This window comes from Rhamphochromis longiceps, linkage group LG18 (genome assembly GCF_057381845.1).
Source record: "Rhamphochromis longiceps isolate RC_006_pf linkage group LG18, R_longiceps_female_GT1.1, whole genome shotgun sequence".
Classification (NCBI taxonomy): Eukaryota; Metazoa; Chordata; class Actinopteri; order Cichliformes; family Cichlidae; genus Rhamphochromis; species Rhamphochromis longiceps.
This window is the reverse complement of record NC_140574.1, coordinates 25,370,510-25,384,939: the sequence shown is the minus strand read 5'-3', so window position 1 is coordinate 25,384,939 and position 14,430 is coordinate 25,370,510. Positions and strand designations below refer to the sequence as shown.

Genomic DNA, 14,430 nt, shown 5'->3' with positions numbered 1-14,430 from the left:
TGGCTTGACCTCTGACATCTCGTGTCTACTATCAGAGAGTTTAAAGCAGAAAGTAAAGACGTATTTAAAATCCTTCTGAAGATGAAAAACAATACAATCTTTTGTGTTTTATGACAAACAAACACCTGAATTGATATTTTTACCCTTCTGTCCTGATTTTCTTAATCCTAATTTATACCTATTACTGACTGTTATTCATCTTTAAATATGTTATATTCTCATCTTTTCCTTCAAAGCTTATATCTGTGATAAATCATACTTCTGCACGTATAAAAACACAAGAGATTTTATGCAGATTTTTATCAGTTATCATTTTGTGTGGCATTTAAGTAGCTTCTGTAATTTTCTGGTACCTGTAAGCGCTTGTTGTCTTGAATTTGCAATTGTTTACCTGCAAGCACACTCAATATCTCTGTGATAAACCACTCATCTCCTGGTGTCAGTGCACATGCCATCTGTAACGTGTTTCATTAACATATATGTTGAGAGACATCTCCATCTAGTCCAGGTTTCTATCGGGAGTTAGCTCGATCCTTTCAGATAGAGTCCTCAGAGGTGAAATGACCCCAGAAGCAGGTCATCGTTTGCATCCAAGACTTCCTGTCTGTGTGAGCCAGACAAACTTCAAGCACCACTGGCTTCCTGACACGAGCTGGTATCAAGTGAAGTCAAATGAAATTGTCAAACCTGCAGCCAAGACTGGGATCACCTCATATAAACCTAATTATACCCATTCCTCAGAATTAAAAGAAAGTTCGCTCAGTTAAATTCAATTTTATTTATATAAAATCTATATAAAATATGCTTCATATTTATTGATTATTTTTGAAAGAACCCACATGTCAGAGATTTACAGTTAACAAACAGTCAGGTGAGTAAACAACACTGAGACACTTAAGATTGACAACGTGCGGCACGGGTGAAAAGCTCAGAGCAAATCACACCGAACTGCAGTATTCGTTTATTTTTATAGGTTACATCGTCAATATGCAAATATAATCACATTTTCTGTTACGCAGGTCCTGATGCTGTCTGCATGCAAGCTGTGTGTGTGTGTGTGTGTGTGTCACAAAGTATGTGTGTTGCAAGTCAATTTCTAAGAATAATATAATGCAAGTCAACTTCTGCGGATATGTATTTCTGTGCTGGTCTCTAATGGTAAATCCCAGTGTCACAGGGTCAGCTTCCTGTTTCTACGGAAAACTGTGTCTGGTGGAATATGTGTAACATAACTTTTGCAGCATAAGTAAATAAAACAATAAAAACTCCCTAACACCACAATAATACAGAGAAAATGTCAACAATCAGACAAAATCCTGCGAGCAAGCACTTGGCAACAGTGGGAAGGAAAAACTCCCTTATAACAGGATGAAACCTGAAGTAGAACCAGTCTTTCATTGTCAGTAATAAAGTCACTGTCAAGCTGTCAGCAGAGTGCTGTTGCATGTTTGTCCTTATGGAAACATTATTGAAGATTATTTTTGTTCCACAACACACAGTTCAGATGCTCTCAAACACAAAACCTTTTGATCCGTGACACACAAACACTCACATCAGAGCATCAGATTCAGTGGCTGCTTGCATTAAATGCTCTGTTAATCTTGAAGCTGAATGCTTTCAAAGCTGCTAAATTACAAAGAGGTTCTGCATGCAGCAGATGAGACACTTGGTGCAGCACTAAATTACATCCTACCAGCTCTGTTGGGGGACATAAACAGGCCCCGGTTGTGCAGATGGCGATGTAGAAATTAGGTTTACAGCACAATCCTGATCTGTATCAGTGTGGGAACTCTAGGGTGGGGCGGTCCGAGCTATCTGGGTGTAACGCGTGACAGATAGTGACAAGCTGAGGAAAACAGGGCCTTAAATGTATGAATTATTCTTGATTCTTATATACTTTGACCACATTTGGCTTACATTTGCAAACACACAGCATGTCGATGCCAGCGATCATACAGTCAGGTGTTTATCAAGGGGGAGTTTGGGAGTTTGGTCAGTGTTCAACATTAAGAAATGTTCAAACTTTATGAGATTTCTTTGGAAAGCGGATAATATAACACTTAATACATATCATACAAGAAGAATGAATATAATGAAATACTACTTATGATCAATAGCCTTTGCCTTCAGGAAGATTTGCCTCCTTTTCAATTAGAGGATGTAGCTAATTACACCCTATGACACAAGTATAGAGTTATCTTTACCTGCACAAACAAATTTTTTCCCTCCCATGTTTCCTTAAAACATTGTTTCATTCACAACATAATTTCAAACATGCTTTAAGTCCAGCAGTTTAACCTCTCTATAAAGATATAGCTCTGGCATGTGAAGCTGTTCCCTGTCCAGAGATTTATACCACGATCAGCACAAAACATAGCAGCGATTCTTTTCTCGGCACATGTAAAGCATTAAAATAACAACAGTAAAAGTGATTAAAAGTCACGTATGGATGAAATGTCTTTGTAGGTAGAGGTTAGAAAGCGGGCAGCAGTCACACTCCTCTCCCATCTTCACCTGAAGGCTGCGGCCGTGATTCCTCCTCCACCCAGCCGCCACCTCTGTGTGGGCAGTGAAATGACCATCCTCATCATCAAATACTGCAAAGATTCCCTTTCAACTACTGGCATGAAAACATCTCAAGCCAGGAGGGGAGGGCACAGACAGAAGGGATCGCTTAAACATCTCATCCAGTGCTCAGCTTACTCTCCGTCCCGTCTTCGGCCTTTGAATTCCCCCTTAAAGAAGAAGGAGGGGGAGGCCCTCCCACCCTTTGCGACTCCCACCCCCAGCTCGGCCCGCCTATTGTCCCCCTCCCCAACAGCAGTTTCTGCTCCAGAGGCCTTAGACAAGGCTTCCATTAATTGCAGGCCTGTGAGGAATACACGTGGGACAATGGGGCCAACAGAGTGTCCAGCCCCCAGACAAGGCTGGAAACAAGTGGTACAGGAATCCAGCAGAATAGACTAGTCCTGGCTGATGTCACTGAATACATTTACCTACCTCAGAGAGCATTCACTCTTTGCTTTGTTTTATTTGGACAAAAAAAAGAAGGGGTAGGGGGGAGGTAGCAGTATCAATGGAGAAGAGGAGCATGGGAGTGAGGTGGGGGGCGGCTTCTCCGGGATGGGAAATAACCGGTTGTCATGGTGATGTGATGAATCAAAAATATGGCTGAATTTAGCAGAGGCAGCGATGTAAAAAGAGGGAGAGGGCATCAGATTAAACCCTGCGTGAGATAAGAGAAGGCTGCAAACAGAGGTTTAGTTTTTTTGGTGTATTCAGCCCTGTTTATACGGCAATAAAGAGCAGATAAAGGACCAGGAGATTAGCAGACTCATCTAGGCTCATGTTTGTCAACAACAACCTGAGCAGTTTCAAGTCAGCTTATTCCAAGTCAGTACACCAGCTTCTGATGGGATGCTTAGCTATGGCAAGTGAAGCTGCGGAGGAAAAGGGGGAGCATAGCAACTGGTATTTCAGCACAACAACCTGCCATCTGTTACCTAACATAGGGTTTCTTCTTCTTCTCATAAAAGAAAAAGGCATCATTTAGATCTTCAACTTGAAGCCAAAGGCAAGGAGACTGAAGTCTTATTGAAATCTGGGTCTCCCCCTTTGAAAGGGAAACCCAGTCATCGCCTTATCCCTCATCAAATTGAAAACCGCTTTGAGAAATTCTAAGAGAGGCCTCACATTTAATTTTTAAAACCCAGACATGAAAGTGTTGCCTAAACCACATTCAGCAGTGGAAACTCTTTAAAGCGCTAGTTAGCATGTAGATTATATGCATTTCAGTGCATTGTCAAAGTATCTAAGTGTATTTACATGTTAATATGTTCAGGGATACCACCGTCTTGAAAAGGTACTGGGGGTAGATTGGTGAACTGTTTTCTCTCCGTGGAATCTTTGGGAATGTGATTTCTTTGTGCCATCATGGTTCAAACACATTCCTGTAAGGCCATTGATATGATGAGCGCTGATTCGCTGCAGTAAAGCAACTTGTGAACCTTCTGATCCTGCCTAGAAAAAGAGCGTCTTGTCTATAAATATACCGTAAAATAAACTTAGCTAGGGGTTAAACTGGATCTTTTTTTGTTCTGTTTGTGTGTTGAGTGATCTGTTCTTTTAATATTTGCAGCAATCAAAAAGCGTCCCTCAAGAAGAGCCCTGATGATGTCCCACCATGTGGCGCTTATCCTCACCCAAGCTTAGTCTATATCCATGAGTGTGTTTGTGTTGGGATTTATGAATGTGAAGATGCCCCATTCTTGCCACTCAAGATGACTCACAAGACCAGCGTTTTGGCCACTTATGCTGTGAAAGCAGCCTGGGGGATGCCCTTTCAGCACTCGAGGACCTCTGGCTGAGTCCCCTTCACACAGCAGATCAGCCTCACTTGGCAAAAAAAAAGTCCCTGCTCTTTACAGAGGGAGCCGTCCTGAGGGATGGCCCGCTCCTTGTCCCCGGGCCTCCCTTCTTCACCTGCCGGCTTAGCACTCATCACTTATGCACATAATCCCTGGTTAGTGCATGTGATCCACCAGCCCAGGCCCAGGCCCCTGGCCCCCGAGTCTCCCCTGCTCACATGCTTGCTGGGTGGCTCCTGGGTGGCCATGGCAACTCTCATCTTCTCATGACAGTTAGGCCTCAGTCATGCCTCTAAGTCCCTCTTCAGTCACAGTGCGTCTTTTTCTGTCCACTGTTTTCTGTCTCCTAAAGCCCTCCACTGTTTGTGTCTTGCTCCATCTATGGCTCTCTGTCTCCCTTTTCTCCCGTTTGTGTCTGTTCCCATGCTTCGGCCCAGCTGAGCCTGAGAAAACGGCCATAACTCAGCAACACTGTGGCACCTTCAGGGGCCACTGAAATGCATTGGTTCCATTCTAGTCCAAATTTAAATAGTGTCACCGTAAATGAAGGCCTGACCTCTTTTTGCTCTCAGTCAGATCTGTAAATGGAGATTGTAAGATACACTTGTGCGCTCCTTTTCAGTTTGGCCACCGCAGGCCTCCGAGTGCAGATCATCTTACCCCAGTGCAACTCTGCAGCCTCCAACCATTAGTTTGTTTAAAGCGCCCTCAGGGAGAGCAACCCCGGCAAATGTTGTGCGGCCTCACTCTAACAAGTGTCGCAGTGATCCGAACCGGTCCTCCCCCTGTGTGAAGGCCATGTGAGAGGCGGCTCCATCCATGCCCCTGCCACCTCCGCACAAGGCCCTCCATTGACTTCTAACCTGATGAGAGACCACAGGAGACAAAGGGCCGTGGGGCGGGGCCCTTCCCTCCGACAAGCCTGTGAACAAACGTTAACACGGCTGCAACTGTCCACCCCCTGAATCACTGAATTTATTGACCAACCACAGAGCCCATTCAGGCCTGGAAGGACTGATAAAGGAAGGGGGGACAGGAACGCCACCAAGGCCCAGTGAGGGAACCCATGCTTAGGTGACATGAGGGAGGAGAAGGGCTTTGTGACCGTCTGGTGGGTCACGGACCTTTTACCGAACATGGGAGCCTTTGTGTCATCTGTAAAATGAGGCCAGGCGTAAGTAAGCGAGCATCAGGTTGGCCTTGTGTCCCGAGTATTAATCAAGGGTCTTAAGGGGGGTCCAACAACGTTGAAGAAGCTGCAGGACAGTGATGTGCAAAAACATGCGTAACACCTAAAAGAACAACGTATGGTGGAGAAAAGTGTGCCTTTGGGGGCCGTTACTATGCAAAATATCCTGAGCAGACACTGTTACAATCAGCAGACAGACTGTGCACCACGGGCCCACGTCTTGGAAATACACAACACCAAAAGAAAAAGAAAAAAAACAAAACAAAACATGTGGGCGGGGGGGGGGAGAAAAAGTCTAAAATGCTTGAAATAGCGCACGTCTGAGTGCAAGCTTGAGAAAACCTTTTTCAGCGAGTAGCTAGCTGTGAGGAAGAAAGACTGTGTGTTTTAGCTTCTTTATGTCCTTCTACCACTCTCCATCTGTTCCTCTACTGATACAAAAGGAATACAGCAGAGAGTACACAAAAACCCATATTGCTTTGTGGAGAGGCAACACTATCCACGAAACTACATCGCAAACACAGACAGAAAGCACGACATCCTGGCTCTGTGGACATCGTGTTTACCGAAAAGATGATCCGCGGGATTCACAGACACACATGAATTCATGATGCCTCCTCATCCTCATCATGAATATTCCCAAAAAGGCTCTTCCCCTGATCTGTGGGAGATTCTTTTCTCTTTTTTTTTTGGTACAAGCGAGGACCCCCTTCTCTCATTCACAGTCTCCTCTAAATCCACCCATTCACTGCCTATAGGCCCTGATCTCCACATGAAATGATACCCCTCTTTCTCCTCCACTCTGGCGCCTTTAAGCACCCATATGCCAGGCAGCGAGGAGGCTGGGAAAGCCCATAATTGATCAGTAAGTCTAGGCTGGAAAAAGTGTGACCAAGGTCAGCCCCCCACGAAGCACGCAAGAGTGGCTTCAGATACAGATTTATTGCAAATTGAAATGGAAGTTCTGCAGAGCAAACACAAAACATTTTTTTTTTTTTTTGCATGATCCAGATAAGAAAGAAAGCACAAACATGTTACAGTTTCTGTTAAAAATGTTCTGTTTTGCATTAAGAAAGAACATTTCATCACATAATTTAAAATTACATTTTAAAACTGCTTAAAATATATATATTTGTTTACAAAATTAGACATTAAAATTAGCTGTTAAAACATTTTATAGCAGCAAGTGTTTTAATGATTGGGTTTGATTAATTAATCAAAACATTATTACTCTTCAGTACCTTTGTGATGTTAAATGGTGAAATGCGCAATAAAAAGAATTTCAACTGATATTTTTCTGCTTTTCACTTCCACAGGAAGAAATTCAGGCAAAGCAACTTAAAAAAAAAAAAAAAAAAAAAAAAGACTAAAAATCCAACAGTGGAATGTTTTCTGCCTCAGAAATCGGAAAGTACCATTTACGCCCATGAACAGGCGTTAAATCTCTCACGTTTCTTTGAAAGTTTCTTTGAATTTGTACAGCTTTGAAGTTCTACCAGCAGCAATGTAACTGAATGGTAAAAACAGCAGGAGGGCAGTGTATCCATGTGATAGAGCTGATCTTTTGTTCAGTGTCAGACTTTCAGATATTTCAAAGAGTGGGGCATAATGAAAAAACTCAAAACAATGGAAAGATTAATCTGACCATTCCCAGTGTCTAGTGTCCAGAGCAGTACTTGATTTTCTTTTAAGCTACTAACGGTTGGCACTACAAGACAATACCAGTACCATGCCTGCACAGCAACCAGCAATTAATATTAGCTTAACACCAAGTGTAGCAACAAGAGGGAATGCCTATTAGAGCCTAGCTTTGCACAGAGACAGGATGCCCAACAAAAAAATGCCACCATGTGAGTCCATAGTGGGCAGATTTGAGTGAACTGTGCTGTGTGGGCAGGAAAAACCACACATGCATGTTTTGAGCTTCCTTAAAGAAAGCCTAAGTGCAGCCCATAGCAGTTTTCCCTTTTGGGTCTCCATAAGGGTCTTCTCTGGTAACACATAGCCCATATAAAACTCTGGTAGTTCAAAGGCAAAATTGCAATGGCTGGATGTTGTTGATATGGAATGGACTTCAGGAAAGTCGTGTAAAAATCTGCCAAATTAAATATGAGCAGCTGCCTGTTGTGGTGACCCCCTAAGTAGTTTGTTGTTTTTTGTTTGAGTGACATTCTGGTCCACTCTTCACTCCAGTTTGATGCATGTGAGGTGGAAAATATGTACTCAATGAGCTATAATTATATCATATCTCAGTATCTGATAGAGCACATAGGGGCCCAGTTTTGCAGCCTACCTTGGGACTCACACGAAATGCATGGCTTAAACCTGCACTGTCAGGTACAGTTAGGCCCCAGTGGGGCAGCCAGTACTATGTGCAGAGAGGAACCAACTGTGTGGCCCATTACAGGCCTGCAGTGAGTAAGCCCACACTCTGCTCTACAGTTCGGGGCCCCGATGCGTCCTACATTTCATACTGGTTCTCAGACACTGTGGCCCATGTGACTGCCCACAGTAACCCCTCATGGGGCCCAAGGTAGCATGTTTGCTAAGGTAGCTATTCCCCCCAGTTTCCAAGCTTGGTGCTAGGCTAAATTTAATGAGACATTGAACATTGACCGAGAAAACAAATAATGCCAAGCTTTTCCTTTAATAATCCTCTGGCTCAAGTTTCAGTAGCGAGATACGACAGTACGGCTACGATAGAAGTACAGGGTGTTTGCCCATTTTGAGGAGGTGAATTAAACCATCATACAAGCTTTAGGGAAGCTTCAGGTTTAGCCTGTGTTGAGTTTTGGTTGGCAGTCACATTGAGGTCAGAGATGCTGGATTTTAGGTCACTGGCATAGGTGACAGCGGAGGGTTGGGGGGGCCACTCACTGCCTTCCTGCAGCTCCAGAGCCAGCTGCATATACAGCGCCCTTGGTGCCTTGTGTCTCCGACAGAACAACCAGGAGAGGACGGACGAAGCCCAGCGGTCATTGGCCACCTGAACATGTAAGGTGGAAAATATGGTAAATGGTAAATGGCCTGCATTTGTATAGCGCTTTTCTAGTCCATAGGACCCCAAAGCGCTTTACACTACATTCAGTCATTCACCCATTCACACACACATTCACACACTGGTGATGGCAAGCTACATTGTAGCCACAGCTGCCCTGGGGCACACTGACAGAGGCGAGGCTGCCGGACACTGGCGCCACCGGGCCCTCTGACCACCACCATCTCCAATGCGTCATTTTCTGTCACTTTTTTGTGAATTTATGGATTTAATCATGGATTAAAATTGTTGTTTTTGGCTGTTTGAATATTACCAACACTCCCAGCCCCATATTTATGTATCTAAGCCTACAATGGCCCCAATAAGACATTATAACCATTGGTGACTGAAAAAAAGAGCTTGAAGCTGATGGGTTCATAGAATGAGCTAGACTTGGTCATTCATGACCTGCTCAATGGTGTAAATGTTAACTTTTTTTTGGCATGTAATCCGTGTTATTGTTGTAAAATGAGAAGAAAAAAAGCAGGAGAATCGAGGTTAAGGATAACATGCTACTGTCTACACAGTGAAAGAACAGAAAGTGTAGTGAAAAGCTTCCCAACCTGCGGCGTGTGAGCAGAGGAGGACTCTGCGGGGCGACTTGCCCTGTGATTGCCTCTGAAAACTAGCCTCCACAAGATGATGTCAAGGATCAAAATCTATGGAAGATTTCAGGAACTTGAGAATCAGCTGATTATGAAAATCAGAAAGTCGAAAACATCTTAAATGGAGAAAAAAATGATTCACTGATTTCATTACTTAGCAGTGATGCACCACCGACACTTACTCGGTAAGAAAGAAAGCAAGAAATCACATGCAAAATAAACTAAATTAAAGCATGCAAATCACAGTTTGCAATTTTAAAAGGAGCTCAATCACAGCAAGCAGGCAGGGTGTGGTGGTTTCTGAGCCGTACCTCCAACAAGAAAGAAGCAGCCGCATTCCCGATCATAATGATCACCAGAGTGACACGCCAGTCATGGGGAACACACACGATCTGGGGAGGCAGGAGAGGATGGAGAGCGGTGAGTGCGGCACCTCTGAGCCAATGCAACATCTCAGATATTCACGCTTTTGCGCAGATGTTTCTCTTTTTCGGTCCCAACACGAGGCAACTTAAAGCCTGTGGTGTGACAGTAACACGCGGAGAAAATGAGAGAAACAACGTTTACCTGCAGGAAGTTGTCAACAGCAGGGAAGGGATGCAGCATGATGAGGAGGAGAAAAGTGTACAGACCGATGCAGGTCAGCATGAACAGCCCTCGTGGAAGAAAAGTTACAATCTTTATCAATTTATATGTGGGATACGAGGAAATTCCTAAGTTGTGACTGTTTTTACACTCCTTTTCTGTCTTTTTAAAGCTTAAAAGTGTATTTGTGTTTCCTTAAAATTTGAAACACGCATCGCTGACAAAACAGTCTTAGCCTTACAGTTCTTGTAGCTTGGTTGTCTGAAGGGTTTTCCCTTGGAAAAAACGATCGCCACAGCTAAATACTGGAAGGTGGAGATGTAGAAGAGGGACGTGTTCTCATAGTTCCTGATGTTTTTATGGTTTTGAGGATCAGTTACGTTAACTCTGAGAGAGAAGATGGACCTGGAAACATTACAAGCGCTGCAGGAAAAGAGAAAAATGCAGAAAATGAGGACAAATGTCTCCTTTTACAAACAAAGAATGCAAAAATCAAACACGAAAAAAGGCAAGTGAAAAGCAAACGTTTCAAACGTCTCTGTTCTTTTACTGATATTAAACAGCACGCCGCCAACTTGAGCAGTAAATAAAGAGCTTCACATAACAACTGTTAGAGAAATCGGTTTATGTTTAGTGTGTCTGAAAGAAATATTGGGCAGATTTTTTCTTTTTAAGCACGTGCCATCACCACATTAATAATCCTAACAGACCACAGATATGTTAAAAAATAAATAAATCTACATCACTCACTCTGACTCAGGCGTCCATGTCTCGTACCAGCTCTGCTGTCGTACCAGGAGAAAAGCCAGGACCTGGAAGACCAGGCAGGTGAGGATCTGGGTCAGGACTGAGCAGAGGAGCTGGCCTGAGATCAGACTGGACGGCGGGCGACGCCACACCAGCTCCTTCCAGGCTGGGTTCAGACTCACTGACAGAGAGGATATAGTCATTAGAGAGCTGTTTTTTTTAAACACCGACTGGAAATTTTTTATTTTTATTTTTTAAATTGGTGCTCGTCGCCACGCTGCTCACTTGTAAAGGCAATGGTGAGAATGATGATGAGGTCAATGAAGAGAAACTGGAAGTCTCCCAAGTTGCTGAGAACCTAAAATATCAAAAGATCACACAGCGACAAATTAATGGCTCTATAATCTCAGCTGACACTCGCTGACTTTAGAGCTAACCTACATTCCTGTGTCACACTGTGTCATTGTCATCCTTTTCCCAGCAGCGGCGCGTCACTTTGCTGTCACGTTCCTTTGTTTCACCTAAACTTCTTTTTAAAGACGCAACTTGTGGGAACCGTATCAAAGTTTGATATGGTATACATTCCTATTTGGGACCCTTCCCCCCCATTTTATTCATGGTGTCTCAAATGACACAATGTTTTCCCAGCAGGTGACAAAGAGAAAAAATTTGGAAGGACAAATATCTATTCACCGAGTAGAGCAGGATGACACTGATGAACTGGATGATGCTGTAGAGAGCCATGAACTTAAACACGCAGAACGATGTTATGAGGGCGGCCCGTCCCTCCCTTTAGAAGGAAACACAGGATTTAGAGTTCAAATCAAAGCTGTTCTCAGCTGAAGATGCTCTCGGAGTGTGAATAAAGCTGTGAGATACATTTACTCCTTTACCTGATTAGGTTGGGGACGCAGGAGATGTTTGAGGTAGAGGAGGTGAAGGGTGACGCAACTGACGCCTCCAGCTCTGACAGAGAAATCCCGCTGTGAGCTCTCTTCAGCGCCTGAGAGGGAGAGAGGACTAAATTAATATAACTCACTTTGGTTTTGCAGCGTTACTCAAACCCAGAGGTAAAAAACTATTTGATAAGAGTAACTTATTCATCAATACATCAAATAGATCAATTACTGTGTGTCAGCACATAAAATATTTAAGGAAACTACAGCTGTGGGCACCGAGGGAACAGAGAAAAAAAACAAAAACACCACAAAGTCAAAAGGAACCATGACTGCAAGTAAAACGTAAACCTACATGAATGCTTTTAAAGCATGCATACATGTGGTTTACTTTACACTTAGTCCAAGTATGTGATATGCAGGTTGCTTTATACCACCTGTAGCCTCTTGTTCAGCTTTAAGAGGCTACAGTGTTTCAGTTTCCTTTGCAAAAAAGCATAAGAGACGATGAAAAATATCATTTTTATTATAAAGCTGACTCAGACTTACTCCACAGTCATTAGCACCATCACCACACATCCCAACGGTGTAACTGGAAGATAAATAAAACACGTGAAGACACATGAAACGGATTAAACGCAAAACCACAAAACAGAGGAGCGACTCACTCCATGCTCTGCAGGACTTCCACCAGCTGAGTCTTCTGGTCTGGAGCCATGCGAGCAAACACGGTGGCTCTCAGCACAAGCTGCAGTGCCACCATGAGGGGAAAAGGAGAATTACACAGCTTTACACATGTTCAAAGCTAACGTGGACCAAGTAACAGACAAAGAGTACGTGTACCTTCTTGACCAGCTGGGGAAAGTATTCAATAATGACAGCGAAGGCCTTGCCGCTTACAGCGAAGTGATAACTTTGCTCCTGAGAAACCTCCCCATCCCAGGTCCCTTCATCCAGCTCGATCTCCACAATCTGAAGGAGTAAAGATGAGCCAGTCATACCATGGTACTATTTTATGTGGAGAATAAAATATCAGATTTAAGCCAAACAAACCTTTTTACTCCCCCTTTTTTTTTTTTTTTTTTTTTACCTAAAGTGATTCATGCAACTGAACGACTGAAAAATATATAAATGTATAAAACGAGCTCTGCACTGACAAATGCTTCAGTTCTTGCATTCTATATGAACTCAAAGGCAAAAATACTGTAAAAGTAAAGAGATGCCTCAACATGTAGGTGTCAAACCTACTGCAAACAGCAGAGTGGTTGAACAGGATTTGGAACAGTATTTAAAAACCAGCCTTAACAAGAGAAGGTAAATCATCTGTCCAGGCATGTGTTGTTTTCCTTGAATTACAGTACCATGAAAGTGTCTCGACACACACGTCAATGCTTTTAATGGTTGCTTCCAAGGAGCCAGACCTTCCTGTAATATTCGTATCTTGAGGCACTTTGTTACCAACAGCCTGTCACAAAAACACATTTGTTCCCATTTCTTGTGTTCAATCTATGAAAAATGCCAACGAAAACACAGTTTGACAGGTGTAAAATTGTATTTTTGCACTAACCAAAAATGAATGCCAAAGAGCTAATAGCTGAAAGCTTTTAATGTCTCAGAATGGTGTGCAGTGTGTCCCTAAAACAGGGGTGTCAACATAAGGCCTGGGGGCCAGAATCAGCCCAGCAAAGCCTTCAGCCGGCCCTCTGGAAGGCTTTGGAAGTAGAAGTAGAACCAAAATCATACATGATACCAAACATTTTTTACAAATAAATAACTGAAAAGTGGGGTGTGCGTAATTATTCAGCCCCCTGAGTCAATGCTTTGTAGAACCACCTTTTGCTGCAATTACAGCTGCCTGTCTTTTAGGGTCGGTCTCTACCAGCTTTGACTCGGCCATTCTAACACATGGATATGTTTTGTTTTAAAACAAACCATTGTTGCCCTGACTTTATGTTTAGGGTCGTTGTCCTGCTGGAAGGTGAACCTCCACCCCAGTCTCAAGTCTTTTGCAGACTCCAAGAGGTTTTCTTCCAAGATTGCCCTGTATTTGGCTCCATCCATCTTCCCATCAACTTCCCTGTCCCTGCTGAAGAGAAGCACCCCCAGAGCATGATGCTGCCACCACCATATTTGACAGTGGGGATGGTGTGTTCAGAGTGATGTGCAGTGTTCGTTTTCCGCCACACATAGCATTTTGCATTTTGGCCAAAAAGTTCCATTTTGGTCTCATCTGACCAGAGCACCTTCTTCCACATGTTTGCTGTGTCCCCCACATGGCTTGTGGCAAACTGCAAACAGGACTTCTTATGGGTTTCTGTTAACAATGGCTTTCTTCTTGCCAATCTTCCATAAAGGCCAACTTTGTGCAGTGCACGGCTAATAGTTGTCCTATGGACAGATTCCCCCACCTGAGCTGTAGATCTCTGCAGCTCGTCCAGAGTCACCATGGGCCTCTTGGCTGCATTTCTGATCAGCGCTCTCCTTGTTCGGCCTGTGAGTTTAGGTGGACGGCCTTGTCTTGGTAGGTCTACAGTTGTGCCATACTCCTTCCATTTCTGAATGATCGCTTGAACAGTGCTCCGTGGGATGTTCAAGGCTTGGGAAATCTCTTTGTAGCCTAAGCCTGCTTTAAATTTCTCAATAACTTTATCCCTGACCTGTCTGGTGTCTAAATCCAATTGAGAATCTGTGGCAAGATCTGAAAACTACTGTTCACAAACGCTGAAGAATGGGCAAGGACTTCAGTCTCTAGATGTGCAAAGCTGGTAGAGACATACCCTAAAAGAAGACTGGCAGCTGTAATTGCAGCAAAAGGTGGTTCTACAAAGTATTGACTCAGGGGGCTGAATAATTACGCACACCCCACTTTTCAGTTATTTATTTGTAAAAAATGTTTGGTATCATGTATGATTTTCGCTCCACTTCTCACATGTACACCACTTTGTGTTGGTCTTTCACGTGGAATTCCAATAAAACTGATTCATGTTTGTGGCTGTAATGTGAC

At 43.5% G+C, this 14,430-nt stretch overlaps 1 protein-coding gene across 3 annotated transcripts in view; it reads right to left on the bottom strand.

Moving 5' to 3' along the window:
* Nucleotides 1-6,807: 6,807 nt before the first annotated feature.
* The window catches only part of LOC146648402 (polyamine-transporting ATPase 13A3-like), a 40,271-nt gene continuing 32,648 nt past the window's right edge, over nt 6,808-14,430 (bottom strand). For 2 of the 3 annotated variants that reach the window (XM_085388380.1, XM_085388382.1), the window contains exons 22-33: nt 12,270-12,398; nt 12,095-12,174; nt 11,976-12,018; nt 11,424-11,533; nt 11,224-11,320; nt 10,816-10,888; nt 10,534-10,711; nt 10,025-10,206; nt 9,766-9,854; nt 9,510-9,590; nt 9,157-9,252; nt 6,808-8,542 (exon numbers count right to left, since the gene is read on the bottom strand). In XM_085388380.1, the coding sequence (XP_085244506.1) occupies nt 8,303-8,542; nt 9,157-9,252; nt 9,510-9,590; nt 9,766-9,854; nt 10,025-10,206; nt 10,534-10,711; nt 10,816-10,888; nt 11,224-11,320; nt 11,424-11,533; nt 11,976-12,018; nt 12,095-12,174; nt 12,270-12,398 (1,398 nt within the window). In that variant the 3' untranslated portion in view covers nt 6,808-8,302. The remainder of the gene's footprint in view (nt 8,543-9,156; nt 9,253-9,509; nt 9,591-9,765; nt 9,855-10,024; nt 10,207-10,533; nt 10,712-10,815; nt 10,889-11,223; nt 11,321-11,423; nt 11,534-11,975; nt 12,019-12,094; nt 12,175-12,269; nt 12,399-14,430) is intronic. The other variant, XM_085388381.1, reaches the window with a different exon arrangement.